We start from the raw sequence: 17500 nt of genomic DNA, 5'->3' as shown, positions 1-17500 counted from the left end.
AAAAGACGTTATTATTATTCTTTTTTTTTGAAAAAAAAATAAAAAATTTACAAAAGAGCATCAACCGCTCTTTTTCTTTAAGCTGCTAAATTCCCATAACTGAAACACCGTGAATAATGGAAAGCGGCGGCACATTCTGAGATGGATTAAAGATTTCGTACTTACTATGACAATGATGTCGATACGATACCTGCTGAAAGCTAGAACGCATAAAAGGGTCAAATACTGTCTTTTGTTATAAGGAATGGGATGGGAGGAAGAGGAACTTTTGTGTGTATCAGTCAAAGGAGTTTTCGTTTAATTTCTTTCTTTTTTTCTTTGTAGGGATGAAATTATGCTCTAACTAAAAAACAGAGGTGCCCCGTGTTTTCCATTACTCTCCGGTAAGGCTTTCTGAGGAGGTCCTGACGATGTGGTGACGATGAATGGGGGAGGATGGTGGTGATGGGTGGCAGTGGGTGGAAATAGGTGGTAGTGGGTGGTGGGTGATCGATCGCACCTGACTTGGTTCTCCGGAATCCCCATCCTCGCCCCCTGAACCTCCAGGTTGGGCCATGGCGGCAGCCCTGCCCGAATTCGTGGCTGCAGTAAACGTTCCCTTCCCCTGTAAAGGCACAACAACACGACCAAACATATTTCTGGGTTCTGTCCTGGGCTTTAGACTGACGAAGGAATCTGTCTGCCTTGAAGTTACTGTCTGCTGGATAACTGGGCTTTATGACTTTGTGTCCAGCTCAGAGTGTTACATTGTTGCCAAGTTTATAAATCTAAACTTTGTTATTCTGATTACCCTAAACTTCATCTTAATGACTTAACTTTGTGATCATCACTAAGGATTAGCAAATACATAATAAAAAAAAAATGGTTCAATAAAAATACATCAACGTAATTACACAGATGCATTCATATATACTGAACGGAGGATGCTTTGAGGAAACACATTTATATACGGATAAAAACACGAGAATAACAAAATCTGTGACTAAAACTGAGGCAACACCAGAGGCTTTGGTCCGGGTCTGGGCGCGCTGTCAGGAAGGGCGTACTGGAAGCCCGACCAAGCCCGGCCCACCTTGGAGTCCTTTCATTCATTCCGTTGATCAAATCGGACAAAAAGGGACATGTGTCGATCGGTGGCATGGAGTGTCTGTCATTCCGTGCAAAGTACATGCAGCGCCGTATCCATTACTAAACTATATATATATATATCAGTATATATATACATATACATATATGTATGTATGCCTGTATATATATATATATATATATATATATATATATATATATATATATATATATATGCATATATAATATGCGCGCAGTATATATGCATATATAATATACGCACAGTATATATGCATATACATGTACACATATACATATACACGTACATTTATACATACATACAAACGTATATATACTCGTGTGTATATATATATATATATATATATATATATATATACATATATATATATTTATATATATATACACATATTAAAGGGTCATCGAGATTTTCGATTAGGTGATTGAAGTGCAAGGCAATGGGCATTATTTAAGCATAGAAAAATTAATTAACTATGCAACATGTATATATATAATTATTTATACAGTCAGGTGCACTTAATTAAACAAGATATATATATAAACGTAAAAAACGTTGAATCACATTAAGATATTGCCGGCCTAAGTCATGTTTAGGTATAGTTGGCAGAAAAGAAACACAAAAAAATAACAACCAAAAAACGGGAGTAAAGATAAATCAAAAGGAAACACAAAAAAGGAGAAAAATATAAACAATTCTCGCTAAACTCTAAAAAACCAGGGAGTTCGGGCATCGGGTAGCTTTTTAAACCGTTCGTGCCCGTTGGGTTGATATCACTTTTTTTTTTTTTTTTTTTTTTTTTTTTTTTTTTAATGCCAACACCACTTTGGGTTTGGTTGGGGTTAGCTCGGGCTCTATGTGAACAGCGAGAGGGGCGCAGGTAGTGCATCTTCAACAGCAGTCTGGGCAGTAGCAACGGGCAGCACCAGCAGCATCAACAGCGGCAGTTGTGGAAAGAAAGTGGCCACCCGGAGTACTTGAGAGTTGGGCCAAGCAGTTAAGAAAGACAGGAAAGGGGAAAGAACAGGAGGGCGTCCGCAAGTCCACCGCACATAGACATTTTCAGCGAGGTCGAGTTTCTTTTTGCATTTCTTAAAGAAGCCGAGAAGAGATCGTTATTATTATTATTATTATGCTTTTTCTCCAAAATGATTATTATTTTTGGTTAAGGAAAATTTGTGATTAATTATTGATGGTTAAAAAAGGCAAAATTTTAAAAATGGCTCTTTATTTAGACGCAGATAGTTTGAATTATTTAAGAAAAAAGTAAAAAAAGATTCTTTGAAACTCTTCATTCTGAATAATTAATTAAGTGAATGGAACAAGTCTGTTTAAAGCACAAGACTCATTCTACGAACAAATTCATCATTATTTTTTAATTAAATTTAAGCATCCTGAACAATGTCTATGCTTTTATTTTTCATGAAGTCGCAAAATGTGTGAGTCTACTGATTTAGCTAGATGGAGTCCTCGTGATAATCAAAGAGTGAGATTGCCTAGGTTTAATTACTAACTAGCGGAAGTGTACCTAGCAGATGACTTAATATGAAAAGTCAAGATGTGCGCTAGTTTTTTGCAACAGAAACTTACAGTGCTGCAAAATATTTGCTGCGAGAAAATCACCAGTTTCGGCACACATAGACCCACATACTGCGTCAGTCTTCGTGCTAATGGCTACAGACACCTCAGTATCATAAGTAAAGTGATATAGTAAAGTCCATATAGAAGAAATTTAGAGTATATTGCAAAGTTTAATGCACCCAACAATTGATCACATATATGGGGCTATGCGGCAGTGCGTGCAGATACACGTTTCATGTATGTTTAAAAAAAGGAAAGAAAATAGAAGAAGAAGAAACTGGCCAAAACCAAGCAAAGAATATTCGTTTTTCTTCAGTCCGAGGCACAGATGTGAAAAACAGAAATGTTAAAAAAATTGAAGCGCGAAGTAGAAGCGAATTTTTTTTTTCATGCAACCGCTTAACTGGGCCAAGCTTCACTATTAAGCTTCACTATTCTTTTTTTTTCCTATTTGACTATGATAAGTTCTTAACCCAGAAATATATGGATGTTGTCTATGCCTTTTGCTCCCTCACTGAGGTGAACAGAACCAAAATAAATATGACAATCAGTACTGAAATTACACGGGCACCTGGCTGGCTTCCAAATACACAATGTCTTACCTTAGCATGAGCATACTCAACTGGGTGTGCTTTGAGGAGCAATTAAGAAGCGGGAAGACGCAATAATTACTTAAATGTATGATTATAAAACTAAGTGATGTCTACTTTGAATTCAGAAGAGGAGAGTGTGGGAAGATAGTGGTTTTTAGTCTCGTCCACGGAAAGACAGTGTTGAGAAGACATATTCCTCAGTTGAGAAGACATTTCTCAGTTGCCCTAATAAAGTTGGGAAAGAACAAGAGATAGACCGTGGAAGCAGTTGGGATTGCATATAATGTGTTGCTGTTGTATTTTGTACCTCTGTTGTAGTGTGGGTGTTACATGAGTGCTTGTCGCGTGTTCTTGAGAGAGATAGTAAGGTTGAGAGAGGATTTCTTGTACAGGAAATGGGTGTGGGCGCCCGCGTCTGCTGTTCGTGTATTTGTGGGCGTGTTTTTTGTTAAGGTGGTTCTGTTGGGTGTGTGGGCGGTAAAGGTTTCAAGGTTGTGTGAGCATGTGGGCGTGTCACTGCATGAGCGTGGCAAAAATCGTCTGCATGGCTGTGTGGGTGTGGTTCACTGTCTGCGTGGGCGTGAGGGCCCCGTTGCTGACCAGGGCCAGAGCTTCACGGGTTGTCGGATGGCCCACCAGAAACCACTTGACTGTGCCGCTCCCGCGATCCAAGTTTCGCTGTGCCACTCAGATCTGAGGGCGGCACCCGAGGATGGGCGGGGTGTAGAGGCGTGGGCGGGTGCCTGGTGCTGTGGCTCATGTGATACCTCGCCCTTCCTGCCAAGTGGATTTCGTGTGTATGGGCGGTGTTGGATGTGAATGGCGTTTAAAGTGTCAGTGGCAGCTGTGGTGGTTGGTGAAGGTTGGGGAACTTAGTGGTAATAGGGTTGGTAGTGGGTGGCCAGGAGGGGCGGGTTGCAGTTGACTTGGACTTGGTCAAAGCACAAAAAATGATGCTGGGAGTTGCAAACGTGGCTCAGGACCATCCTTTGGTTGTCCAATATGACTAACTGTAACCCCCAAGGGTAGCACTAGGGCTGCCGCGTGGAAGGCCATTGTTAGAATTCTTCTCATCTGAATATACAGTGAAAGGAGTTACACTTAATGAAAAAACACCCACACTAACTGGTGTATACAAAGCACCTTAATGAATCGTCACATTATTCAAAACAGTTGTTTGTATACCCCAGAGCTGAACCGCCGGCGCCTCGACCAATGCACAGAGAGGCATGCAGGTTGGAAGGGGCCGGCATCCACACTCTAGATAGTTTACATTAGAAAAAAATAAAAAATAAAGAAATGATATACGGGACTACTTATGGCAATCTGTCCGCAGGATGGTGAGCCAGAGTGCATGTGAGGGTTAAATACAAGACGGACACTGCATGGTCGCCACATAATTATGATAATATGGTGGTTAAGGCTTAGTACCATGAGCACTTCAGACACTGAGCTGATACTCAGAATGTGCATCGTAACCCCGACAATCACTGGAGTACCTGTAAAGAAACAACCCATACAAACAACGCTAGAGTAACTAAGATAAATGCTGTACAAGGGGGAAAGGGTGCTCAAAGGGAGGTGACTACGGCGATGTGTCTGCACGGGGCGCGAGCGGACCCACGGCCACGAGACTCGGGTAACGCCTTCAGGTCCTCTCCCTTCACTCGGGTACTGCGGGTACTGGTGTGTGTGTGTGTCAAGCTCTGGGTCTCTCTACTCGATCTCCCCAGAGTCTCAGATAGGTGAGCAGCCACGCACCACCGTCCATACACACCTACGTAGCCTTCCCTTTGATGCACCTAAAAAAAAGAGTAGCACAGAGAGACTCACTTTTCTGCACCGTAGCACATTGCAGGCACGCAGGGTGAATAAGGTAAAGTAGATGGAACAAAATTCTGAATCCGTAAATGACACGTGAGATCTGATAACGGAAAGCGAGGAAAGTGAGTAATGATCAAACATCAGAAACATGACATGTTTCCATTAAAATCACAGAGGGTTCAGACAGGCCAAGAGAAACAAGCAATCAAGCAAAGTAAAAGATTAAGAAAGAGAAGAGAAGAATGAAAATAAGTAAATTCATCTATAAAGTTGCTAAAATCAAATAGAAAATCGGATTATGTACAACGTAGGGCTCACGCCAGCTCCCTTACCTGTACACTAATTCATTTTGAAAAGCAGAAAAAAATGGTAAAATGGCTGCCAAAAGCAATGTGCAACGAAAGAGGGATAAACAATAACCTATATGAGAGGTGAGAGTGTCGGGGAGAGGGCGGGGGAGGACGAGGGATGGGCGGACCGGGGTAGGATCCAGGGGCGGGGGAGGGACGGGGACACGGGAGGGTATGTGGGGGTTGGTCTGCGTGCTTGCAACATATGCACAGTTTTCTTTTAGTTAAATTACGTTGATTTCACCGTTGATTCTGCAATCGTGTATATTGAAAGGAGAACATCAAGATTCACTGAAACCATTGTGGTTTGCCTCAACCTTTGGCTACCACAGTAAAAGTGAGGCGACTCTGTGCTAAATGTTCATAAGAAATAGCAGAAACATCCAGATTATATAACACGATTAGATTGAACGGAATGCCACAAGGAAGGACATGCTATCATAAGCCAGAGATTAAAAAAGGGATTACGGACTTTTGGCATATCTCGCTATCTGGATTATACAGTAACAACAAGACCAAGAGAAAAATGTTTTTGAATGTGCAGAATACTTTTTAAAATTCAGCCATTCGGAACTCTGTATTTCGTAGATGTTTCTGCATAGCATGAACAAATCTGTTGAGTCTAGATTCAAAGTCACTCCGTTAAATGTTCAACATGCAGCTGAATGATCTCTATGCCTTTGAATCCAGACTTAAGGACCAACGAATGACATCTCACATTTGTCGCGAAGACACACCTCGTCCCTTCACCACAAACGTTGTGACGCTCCACAGGTCCTCACCAGCCGGCCAGCGAGCAGTCTTTGACCGGACATGTCTGGAAAGGGTCATCCAGGGCCGACGGAAGGTAGTTCTGTGCCACCTCCCCTCGGAACACGTTGGATCACCCCTTCAGAGGCTGGCAAGGTCCTCTGCTACTGTAAACAGTCCTTGGTGTACAGACCCGAGGCTGTGTACAGTCTCGGGAAGCAACCAGGAACTCGCAAAATAACTCCGAGTTCGAATGACACGACAATGACTCGGTCCTCGGTTTGTGTTACCCTCGTATAGCAAAAGGCAGTGGGGGGAGGGAGCGTTACGTTAGAGTCAACATCAGGGCAGGTAACGCAAGTCGAGGACATCTTCTTGCTAGGCACAACGCAAGGTTCCACACTTTGAGCGTTAAAAGAGTACCGGGGAGCCTTGCGGCCACAGGTCCTCGTCACTCTGTCCCGCTGGCCCGGCCGGCGCCTTAAGATTATTGCCTTACTAGTGGTACTTAGGAGCGCGACAACGAAGAGCATATGTATGTACCATTTGAACTTCAGAGAGCGAGCTAATACTGAGAATATGCATCGTTATACCGACGTCCACGTGCGACCCTGGAAAGACAGACAGCATCGGGCCGGCTTCAGCGACAACTAGCCAGCACACAACATACATTTCAAAATGGTTACAGTGGAACGTTCTCCCTTAGCGATTGCAGAAAAAGGGGTAAAAAGAAAGATAGAAAGGATAGAAAATCCAGGGCCCGGATGTGTTTGAACAGTGAGGTCAACACTGAATCAGGTTACTTCATTCGGATAACTGAATATCAAGCTATAGGTCAATAAGAAAAAAGAAACCTTAATTGATCAACAGTCAAACACTATAAAATGAAATGAAAAAATCATTCCATGCGTACAAGTTTTATTGTAGCATTTTGACATAAAGCAACTTAAATGTAAAAAAGGAATGAGAAACTTTATATAAACAAAAAACAAAAAAAAATGTTTGACATTCCAAATTTGCTCTAAATGTTTGGAAATGAAATGTTAATCAAATGAAGTTTTATAGTATCCTTTAACCCATTGCTCTTGATATCTATGCTCTACTATGGCAGTTAGAGGAGGATTTATGATTCACTTAAGCAGGCAAATCATGCCTATTGGATGGACTAGTGACCATGTTTCTTACATATCTCGATATTGTTAGTAAGTATAAAGCCTTTGCATATAACCTTTTAGCATTTAGCATTCTGACAAATTTGAGCCTTTATATGATCTGGCGCTAAGCAGTTTATAAAGTAAGATATGAATCTGAATAAGGTGCAGAAACGTGCCAATATCACAGGTAGGGAGGAGATTTGCCTGATATTCCTAGACCCCAAATCCTGCACTGGCACGTACTATTTAAAGATCCTACATCAGTACTTCGACACGAGTACATAAGAGTAAAATCTTGAAATAACATACCTACTTGTAGGATCTAAGGGCCAGTGCGGATCACAGAGAAAAAAACACTCCATCATCACTAGATAAATGGCAGACATTCATGCGCCTTATGCATATGATATGACGTTGACAGAACCCATCTCTATCTATTGCACTTCTAATCTATGTATCTAGGCATATATATATATATATTTAGCTCCTGGAGAAGATAAGGAAAGTAAAAGAAAGTTCCTGGAATGCTACTTCTGCAGGGGCTTGAGCGTCCCAGAAGGTGCACCGCCTGCAGGAGGACGTGCAGGCAGGCCACTCCCGGAGAAGTGTCAGATAAGAACCTGGAGCAAACAGCAACCTGAGGAGACGTTCCACTGTACTTGGGAGAAACAGATAGGTTCTGAAGAGCGTTGTAGGAGCGATGGTCGTGAGGCGAAGGGATGCTCTCAGAAGATTAGAGATGATAAGGAAGTGGCTGGAATGGGGGTGAAGATGGGGGGTGACGGTGACGAAGATGCGAGAGAGATAAAGCAAGATGTGATGATGGCGGTGATCGTTGGATTTTGGAGGTGATAAAGAGAAAGGGAAGAACTGACGATGGCGGTGATTCTCAAAGGGGAGAAGAAGGGAAGAAATGGTACACGGAGATGGTGCAGTGCGAAGAGATAGAGAAGGCGGAAGAGAAGAGGATGGTGACGGTAGTAAGGGAAAGAGAAGAGAAGAAACATCCAGTAAACATTACGAAGAGGAAGAAAGGAAGAGAACGATGACGACGACTGGACACAGGAAAAAACAAAGGGATTGGTGACGATAGAATGGCGAAAGAGATTTTAAAGGGAAGGGAAGAAGATGGGGATAATAGTATAGATAACAGAGAAGAATGATGATGACGATGGAAATGGTGATGATACGAAAAGTGGTAAAGATAAGTTAAGAGTGGTGATGACTGGTCTTGTATGATGACCTTGAGATGATAGTGATAGTGACGGTGATTATGTGGATTATGATACTGCTATGCCGGTGATCATCATCGCTGTGGCAATGGCTGTGACAGCAGGAAGGTATTAAAGATATAATAATCGGTGATGACGGTGATGGTCATGATGATGGTGATGATGACCTTGATGATGATGATCGTGATGATGACAATGATGATGGTTGATGATGAAGATGATTTTGATGTCAATGGAACTAGAAACAAAACAATATCGGATGAATAAAATAATTCAAATTTCAATTAATGATGCTTGTGAAAGAAACTTGAATTATCATGACAAGAAAATGACGACACAATCGATTAGTGTCAAGGGTTGATAGATCATGATCACCAGTTTCAGGTCTTATTTTATTCTTCTTTTTTCTATCTTATCCATATATTTCCAATAAAATTAGTAAAATGTTTTTAGATATATGAGAGAGAGAGAGAGAGAGAGAGAGAGAGAGAGAGAGAGATAGATAGATAGATAGATAGATAGATAGATAGATAGATAGATAGATAGATAGATAGATAGATAGAGAGAGAGAGAGAGACGTAAATATATAAACAGACAGACAAACAAACACACACACACACATGCACACACACGCACATACACACACACACACACACACACACACACACACACACACACATACACACACACACACACACACACACATACACACACACAACACACACACACACACACAACACACACACACACACACACACACACACACACACACACACACACACACACACAGATACATAGATAGATGGAAGACAGATAGATGATATAGATAGATAGATAGAGACAGCCCGTGTATGCTCCGACAGCGGCCACCTCGGGACGATCGGGCTGGCTGAATACCTGAATCTTTCATAAGAGAAGTCGATACCACCGTGCACCTTATTCATCCTAGACTTTCCAGCCCGCTTAAGGTCGAAACAAGCTTGTATATAACCCGGTATCACAACCTTACGTATTGCTTCATCTCTCTCTCTCTCTCTCTCTCTCTCTCTCTCTCTCTCTCTCTCTCTCTCTCTCTCTCCCTCTCTCTCTCTTTCTCTCTTTCTCTCTTTCTCTACCCCTGTCTTAGTCTTTCTATCTCTTTTTTGTCTTTCTTTTTTTATTTTGGTTTTATAGGCTCTATCACGGCCACGCAAGATCGTAACGTGTTCGGTTCCCACGTAAGTTTTTAACCTTTGGCTGTTAAATGTCGACATCAGATCCCCGACCGCGAGTTTATATACGGGCGAAAGTGGCGTGCAATTCGTTACATAATGTAGTTTGCCGATTAGTGAATAAACCACTAATTTTCCACACGAACCCTTATCGAGCCTTTTTGATTTGGTATTCTGAGTGGGTACAGCGTACTTTTTTTTTTCGTCTGCGTGACAGTATATCACTCTAAGATTTCTAACTTGTTTTTGAGAGTGCTTTTAGAATAATATATAAGACTTATGCCGTTATTGCTCCGCCCAACCTGTGCCATGTCACCGGTGCCTGTGCCAGCTGGTGCTAAGATTGATTAGCTAAGTTAGGATTCCCATGTCTATTGATTATGGGAATTGAACCTAGTGTCATTACTGGAGTTGAAATGAGCGAGAGAAAAACACGTTCTTCGCTTTTCTCTTATTCCATTATTCTATAGCGCCTGTTCGTGTTTCTCTCTCTTTTTCTTTCCTTTTTGTCTTTGTATCTGTCTCCCTGTCTTTCTATTTGTTTGTCTGTCTCTCTTTCTGACTGTCTCTCTGTCTGTCTGTCTGTCTGTCTGTCTGTCTGTCTGTCTGTCTGTCTGTCTGTCTCTCCTCCTCCTATTTATCTCTCCTGCCTTCACTCCTTCTATCCCTTCCTTCCTTTTTCTCTCACTCTTTTTCTCCTTCTCCCTTCCAGTCTCGTCCACAACACACAAAAAAAAGAAAGAATGAAAGAAAGAAAGAATGAAAGAAGGAAAGAGTAAAAAAAGAAAGAAAGAAGGAAAAAGGAAATAAAGAAATAATGAATGATAGAAAGAAAGAAAGAATGAAAGAAAGAATAAATGAAAAAAAGAAAGAAAAAAAAAAAAAGAAGAAAAAAATCGGTCCCAGCTGCCGACAAGGAATGAATGCCGAACTACAGGGTTACACTCGACACTATTTCCATATGAATGGACGTCAGCGAGGAAAACGCTCGAAAACCTTTATGCTGCTCGACGTTCTTTAAGTTTTGCAATAAGGTGTTGAATCTTAATGAAACAGTCACGCCCCGTCGGTTCAGGATCCTATCGGGTTGGGGAATGGGTGGGGAATGGGGGATAGGTGGGGAATGGGGGATGGGGAAGGGGATGGTGAATAGGTGGGGAAGGGGGGATAGGTGAGGAAGGGGGGATTGAGAAGGGAATGAGGAATGGGGGGTGGGGATGGGCAATAGGTGGGGAATGGGAGGTGGGGAAGGGGGTGAGGAATGGGGAATGGGGATAGGGAATATATGGGGAAGGGAGGATAGGTGGGGGATGGGGTTGAAGGGTTGGGGAGGGAAGAGGGTTAGGGAAGGGTTAAGGATGGGGATGGGACTATAAGGAGGGGTTTGGGAATGGGGAAAAGGGCTAGGGGCGGGCAAGGGGATGGGGAAAGTATATCTGGAGAAAAGGGGAAGCGGAAACGGGGGGATGCAGGAAGTGGAGAGAGGCTAAGGATAGGGTTGGGAGAGTTGGGGAAGAGGTAGGCCTTCTGCGGGGATGGCGGGGATGCTGGATGGGATAGAGCATGCAAACCTCTTGGGGATTTTTTCCTTTTTTTTCGAGGATAGAAACTTTTGCTGCTGCGAAATTTATCAGATATATTTTTTTGTTCCGTAGCTGACAGTCAGGAAATACACACACACACACACACACACACACACATACACACACACACACACACACACACACATGCACACAGACACACACACACACACACACATGCACACACACACACACACACACACACACACACACACACACACACACACACGCACACACCCACCCACCCACACACATACACCCACTCACCTACCCACCCACCCACCCACACACACACACACTCAACTCCTCCCCCCCCCCCCCCCTCCACACGCACACACGAAAACACACGCACACGCACGTACTGTACGACTCCCTGTCCGTCATCTTCATGCCACCCATTAGTTTCACGGCATGATTTTGCAATTATCATTAATCATTCTAATATCACCTACCACAACCCGAGCTACTACATTGGAGAAAGTTCCTCCGCTTTAGTCATGGACGCTCTTCTGATTAATTGAGAAAAAGGAAAGGAAAAGAAAAGAGTCGAAAATCTATATTTGAGAAAAAGGGGGAGGAAGAAAATGAAGAGAAGGAAAAAAAAAAAAGGAAAGGAGAAAGGACGATAAAAAAGGTAGATAAAAAGAAAGAGTAAGTGACACGGATAGATAAATAAATAGATAGATAGACAGATAGGTGGATACATAGACAGATCGATACATATATAAATAGATAAAGAGCTAGAGAGAGAGAAGAGTTAAGAAAGAATGAAAGAAAGGTAAGGAAGAAAACATCTTTCTTGGATCAAATTATTGCTCCTTCGTTCCAAGCTATCTTCATAATCCGTTATTTTCGCCCAATCCGGAATTATTATTCTTTTTTTTATTATCTTTTTTCTATTAAGAATTACATTCGTTTTATTTTTTATATATTTTTTACCCGTGTAATGAGTGTTATACATTGAGGAAAAAGAGGTGGGAAAACTTTCATTTCCTCATAGTTCATGTATAAAGAATGTTTACGACTTTATCTACAAAATGTCTATAAATAGCTATACATTACTAGCTAAAGATAGAAATATTAAATACCTAAGTGCGCATATGTATGTATATGTAAGCGTATAGATATAATCGGAATTCTACGTACATTCACTTACACTTTCTTTCGCTTTCTACAGTTTTAATTCTCGCTTTCCCCCCTTTCTCTCTCTTCATGTTGAAATTGAAGTTTTTCAATTAATTCGCCGAAACAAAATTAATCTTTCTCATTCCTTTCCATATTTCACGACGTTTGTTATGTTCAGCCTTTACGTACCCGAGGGAGGAGGTACGAAGGAAGGGGGGAAGCGAGACGGAAATGGCTAAGAAAGGAAAGAGACAAGCTGGGGAGGAAGGAAGGAAATAGAGGAAGAAAGGTGGGAGGGAAGGAAAGCAGAAAAGCTGGAGGGAAGGAATGAAGAAGGGATATAAGGAAAGAAAGAATGAAGGAGGGAAGACTGGAAAGAATAAATAGAGAAGGGAAAGAAGGAAATAGGAGGGAAGGAAGGTAAGAAAGAAAGAAAGAAGGAAAGAAAAAAAGGAAGGACGGAAGGAAGGAAAGAAGGGAGAGGGTATGGAGGGGAAGAGGAGAAGGATGCCGGAGGGCAGGAGGCTCGAAGGAGATCCTCAAGAGGTTATCACTGAGCCGACGGGTGTACTCGAAGAGGAGCTTGTAACGCCAGTCCTGTGATTAATCCTTGGCAAAGCAATAAGCTTCTGATTGGCTGGCTGTCTCACTCGAGGCACTTGGCACTGCAACTCACGCACGGACCAAGTGATCTTCTCCGATTATTTAGCTCTGAGGGTTTCCAGGGCGCAGTTCTGATTGCTTGTTAAGGTCTTGCACCAAACAAGGCTTGGCGAATCGCAAAATCCCTCTCCAGGGGAAGAGATTATGTACTTTGCGTCGATTTTGAAGGGATTAGGGCAACGCTGGGCTGAATCTGGTTGGTGTGATTTCAGCCTGAGCGACTTGGAATTATGTCCATGAACGATTTCAGTACGATGTGGCTTAACTTGACTCAAACGTATAAATCATATATATTTTTAATAAGCACAAGAAAAGAAAAGAAAAGAAAAATCGCAAAAAAACAACATGGACATTAAACAGAACAGAAACAAAGGCATTACCGTTATCGAGAGAACGAAGAAAATAATAGGGGTACTATATCAACCATCAAAAGCAAAAAACGTTGATGAATGGCACACCCAAAGTAACTGCAATAATCAGAATGCAGATATCGGTGGCAGTAATTAGCATATATCAAAGAAATAATCATGGTTCATACTGGACTGTGTACGCGACTGCATTCACGACGCATGCGCTGTGCTTGCCGAATGGCTTTTTCTGCTACCCTTCCTGTTCCGGGTGTACGGCGCTGTGTACGTTATCTGGCTGTTGTCGTGCACTGTCGCCATGGTTACACGGTTTCTCGCACTGTGCTTTTCCTATGTCGGATATTAGCGCGTGTGTTATGCTTCCCTTTGCTTTTAGTGTTTTGTTGAACGTCCGTGTCCCGGGTATTCGCTGTCACGTACGCTAGCCTGGGTGGTGTTGGGTGGCACGAACATTGTCTTAATCAATACACCCACTGTGGCGTGAGACTACAGGTGGGGGAGGTTGCCACAAAGGGATTTATTCGTTTCTTTGTTTGTCACCGGAATGTGTAATTCCTGGAAATTGATATTTTTTTTTCCATTATCATTATTTTTTCGCGATCTTCTTTTTCTATTTTTTTCTTCTACGTCCTAGTTTTCAATGTCCTATCTTTGTTTCTTACGTCTCGGATTCACTGATTCTTCGTTAGAGATCTTTTAATATCTAATGCCTTTTAGATGTGTAGGTTTATGATAAAGATAATAAGGTGACAGTGTAACTGTTATCATATAGGCGACACGTGCCATTTTTCAAGAAGGTGGAATAAAATAAGAAGGCGAAGAGGAGGCAGAGCAGAAGGAGGAGAAGGAAGAGACGACGACTAGAAAGAGCAGCAGGAAGAGGAGGAGGGCGGGGGTGTAGTGTAGCCCGTGGCCCCGCGAGACAGATCGCGTGCGTCTAGTGTTGACCCAAATTATCTGCATGCGATCCAATGGCACGTCCGGCGGACCTGCGTGACGCGAGGCACAGCTAACACCCCAGGCGACCCATCACTATTCCAGGGGCCTCCATCAGGGACTCCCCGCAGGGAACTTCCATTACCACTAGAGACCGGAACCTTCACGTGTCCATAAGAGATTCCCTTATGCATTTACCCCTCGAGCCTTGCACAAGGGGTAGGCCTTCACACCCCCATTGTGTTGTCATGACGCCTTAAGCGGCCCCTTCGCCCTCCCTTAAGGGTTCTCCTCTCCCCCCTTGCTGTCTTCTCACCCATTCCCTTCCTAAACGCTATTATGGCGGCGCTTTTACACCCTCCGTCTCGGCTTCCCTCACGCTCTGGCCTCACTAACTCTTCCGATGGGATTCCTCACACCCTTTCCCCTCATTAGCACTTCTGTCGGGCCACTCACAGCTTCTAACTCGTCTCCTGTAGGTCTATTTACCCTCCGGCTCATTACCAGCTCCAGGAAGCCCCTTGCATTAGCCCCTCCGGAAACATATCAAGGGCTTTACTAGCCCCCTTCCCCCACTAGACTATGCTCAAGGAGCTCTGTTTCCTTGGCATATGTTTAAGAAGCGCACCATTTCCCTCTCGTCGAGAAATCTCTGTGGTCTAACTCAAGGTCAGGTTTAAATGAAAAAAATGAAACAATGTTTTGAAAGCAATGTTTGTTAGATTTTTTTTTTTTTTTTTTTTTTTTTTTCAACAAAGCTGTATAGACGCTTGCCAAATAACCTAAACTTATATTTTTCTCTCTCCATAACGATTCCTTTGTGAGTGTGCTACACACTCAGTACCGCAGTAAAGTTACCGTCCTCATTAAGCATCCGCGGTGCATCTCTGGGCTTCATATAACCGACACATGTATGATACGTCATTAAGGTATTATTAACACAATTAGTTAGCACAACATGAAGGATGATTTGACAGTCCCGGACGATCCGCTGTCACACGATGGGCTTGAGTGTTGAGTTATAAAACGTCGGGATCAAAGGGTTATACAGGATATTTCGACAGCGGATCTGATCCACAGTTTAAAGTATTGAGCGCTGCCGGCTTCATCACCACCTGTGCCACGACCCTGCTAAACCAGGTGTGGGGGTGCCATAGCACAGGGAGCTGCCGGTAGTGCCGCCTCCTCCCAGGGGGAATTATTGCGTGTTATTTGCAAACAGAACCCCTTCCTGCGGTAATGGCTGTTCTATGTGATGTAATTATCCTTAATTATCCTGTGCCATGTACCTAGCCCAACCCCGCCAGAGCATCGCAGAACCCTAACCGGCGATGATGGCGCTGTCATTACACTCTAACCGCCCGGGCAGAGGAAAACAGTATGTCGGGAGGGATCTCTCTCGCAGACGCATTCCCCCCTCCCTTCGTCCCCCCGCACCCGCACCCCCTCCCAACACCCCTCTCTCCCACGGCCTCTTCCCCACCCACCACTCATCCCTCCCACCGGCTCCTCCCCACCCACCAGCCCTCCCTCCCTCCGCCTCTTCCCCACCCACCAACCCCCCCTCCAACCGCCTATTCCCCACCCACCATCTCTCCCTCCCTCCGCCTCTTTCCCACCCACCAACCCCCCCTCCAACCGCCTATTCCCCACCCACCATCTCTCCCTCCCTACGCCTCTTTCCCACCCACCAACCCCCCCTCCAACCGCCTATTCCCCACCCACCATCTCTCCCTCCCACCGCCTCTTCCCCACCCACCAGCCCTCCCTCCCACCGCCTCTTCCCCTCCCACCAGCCCTCCCTCCCACTGCCTCTCTCCCCTATCATATTCATGATGTTTGCTACACTCACTCATCCGACTGACCGTGAAAAATTTAGCTAGAGGTCTTTGCTCTGACCTTTGTTATGGAAGTGACAAAGAAGCGGCGTTGAATTTTACTGTCCTTTGCATCATCCCTTTATCTTCCTAAAAGCGAAGGGAAGCCGATGTTTCAAGACGAGTATGGGAATTATGGACAGCAATGTCGACACAATTATCAGTGTCTGCGATTGTTGGTGCTTATGCTTCCTTTGTCTTTACATCTGACATCGTTATTTTCGACAGAAAAAATGAGTAAGAGAGGGAAAGAGGATACACACACACACACACACACACACACACACACACACACACACACACACACACACACACACACACACACACATATATATATATATATATATATATATATATATAGAGAGAGAGAGAGAGAGATAGAGGGAGATGGAAAAGAGAATAGTCGAGAAAAAAATATTCGGCGACAGGAAGGGTAGAGCGATGGTTCAGCGGAAGTTTCCCAGGCGAGCAAAGGAATAAAACTAGGTCAGCAGTGGAACAGTTGCGAGGCGTGGTAAGTAGGTCATAGGCCCCCCCTCCCCCTTTCGTCTGGGCCCCCCTTCCCTCTCTAGGGACTCACCTCACAGCTTGTCTCGTCTACTATAGTACCACAGGGAACTTGCCCCTTCCGACATCCCAATCTAATTAACATCACAAGAATCATAGAAGAGAGAGAAAGAGAGAGAGAAAGAGAGAGAGAGTGAGTGAGTGAGTGAGTGAGTGAGTGAGTGAGTGAGTGAGTGAGAGAGAGAGAGAGAGAGAGAGAGAGAGAGAGAGAGAGAGAGAGAGAGAGAGAGAGAAAGAAAGGTATACAGATGAATATTTTGATGAATAGATAGGTAGATAGAAAGACAGACAGACCAATATATAGATGAATATATAGATAGATGAACAGATAGCCAGATAGACAGACAGAAAGATAGATAGACAGAGAGAGAGACAAAGAGAGAGAGAAAGAAAGAGACCGAGTGAGAGGGAATTTGTCCAGCGACAAAGGCGATTTAGAACAGCCGGAATAACACGTGAATCGATTCCCCATAAAGATTTGGTTTGATCCGATGCAAACGGCCGCTTATTGAACCCCAGTGTAAATAAAGCACAATGCAGCCTCGACGGAAATTGGACCGGAAAAGTAGCAACGCGTGAAGAAGTGA

General features: G+C 43.5%; 1 protein-coding gene across 12 annotated transcripts in view; it reads right to left on the bottom strand.

The window, feature by feature from the left end:
• LOC125029970 (gamma-aminobutyric acid receptor subunit beta-like) overlaps nt 1-17500 on the bottom strand; it is a 330100-nt gene that overhangs the window by 112742 nt on the left and 199858 nt on the right. For 11 of the 12 annotated variants that reach the window (XM_047620165.1, XM_047620164.1, XM_047620168.1 and 8 more), the window contains exon 4: nt 6744-6811. In XM_047620165.1, the coding sequence (XP_047476121.1) occupies nt 6744-6811 (68 nt within the window). Of the gene's footprint in view, nt 1-499; nt 1213-6743; nt 6812-17500 lie in introns of those variants that run through there. The other variant, XM_047620176.1, reaches the window with a different exon arrangement.

The sequence above is a fragment of the Penaeus chinensis genome, chromosome 10 (assembly GCF_019202785.1).
Source record: "Penaeus chinensis breed Huanghai No. 1 chromosome 10, ASM1920278v2, whole genome shotgun sequence".
NCBI classification, from domain to species: Eukaryota; Metazoa; Arthropoda; class Malacostraca; order Decapoda; family Penaeidae; genus Penaeus; species Penaeus chinensis.
This window is presented reverse-complemented; position numbering and strand designations above follow the sequence as displayed.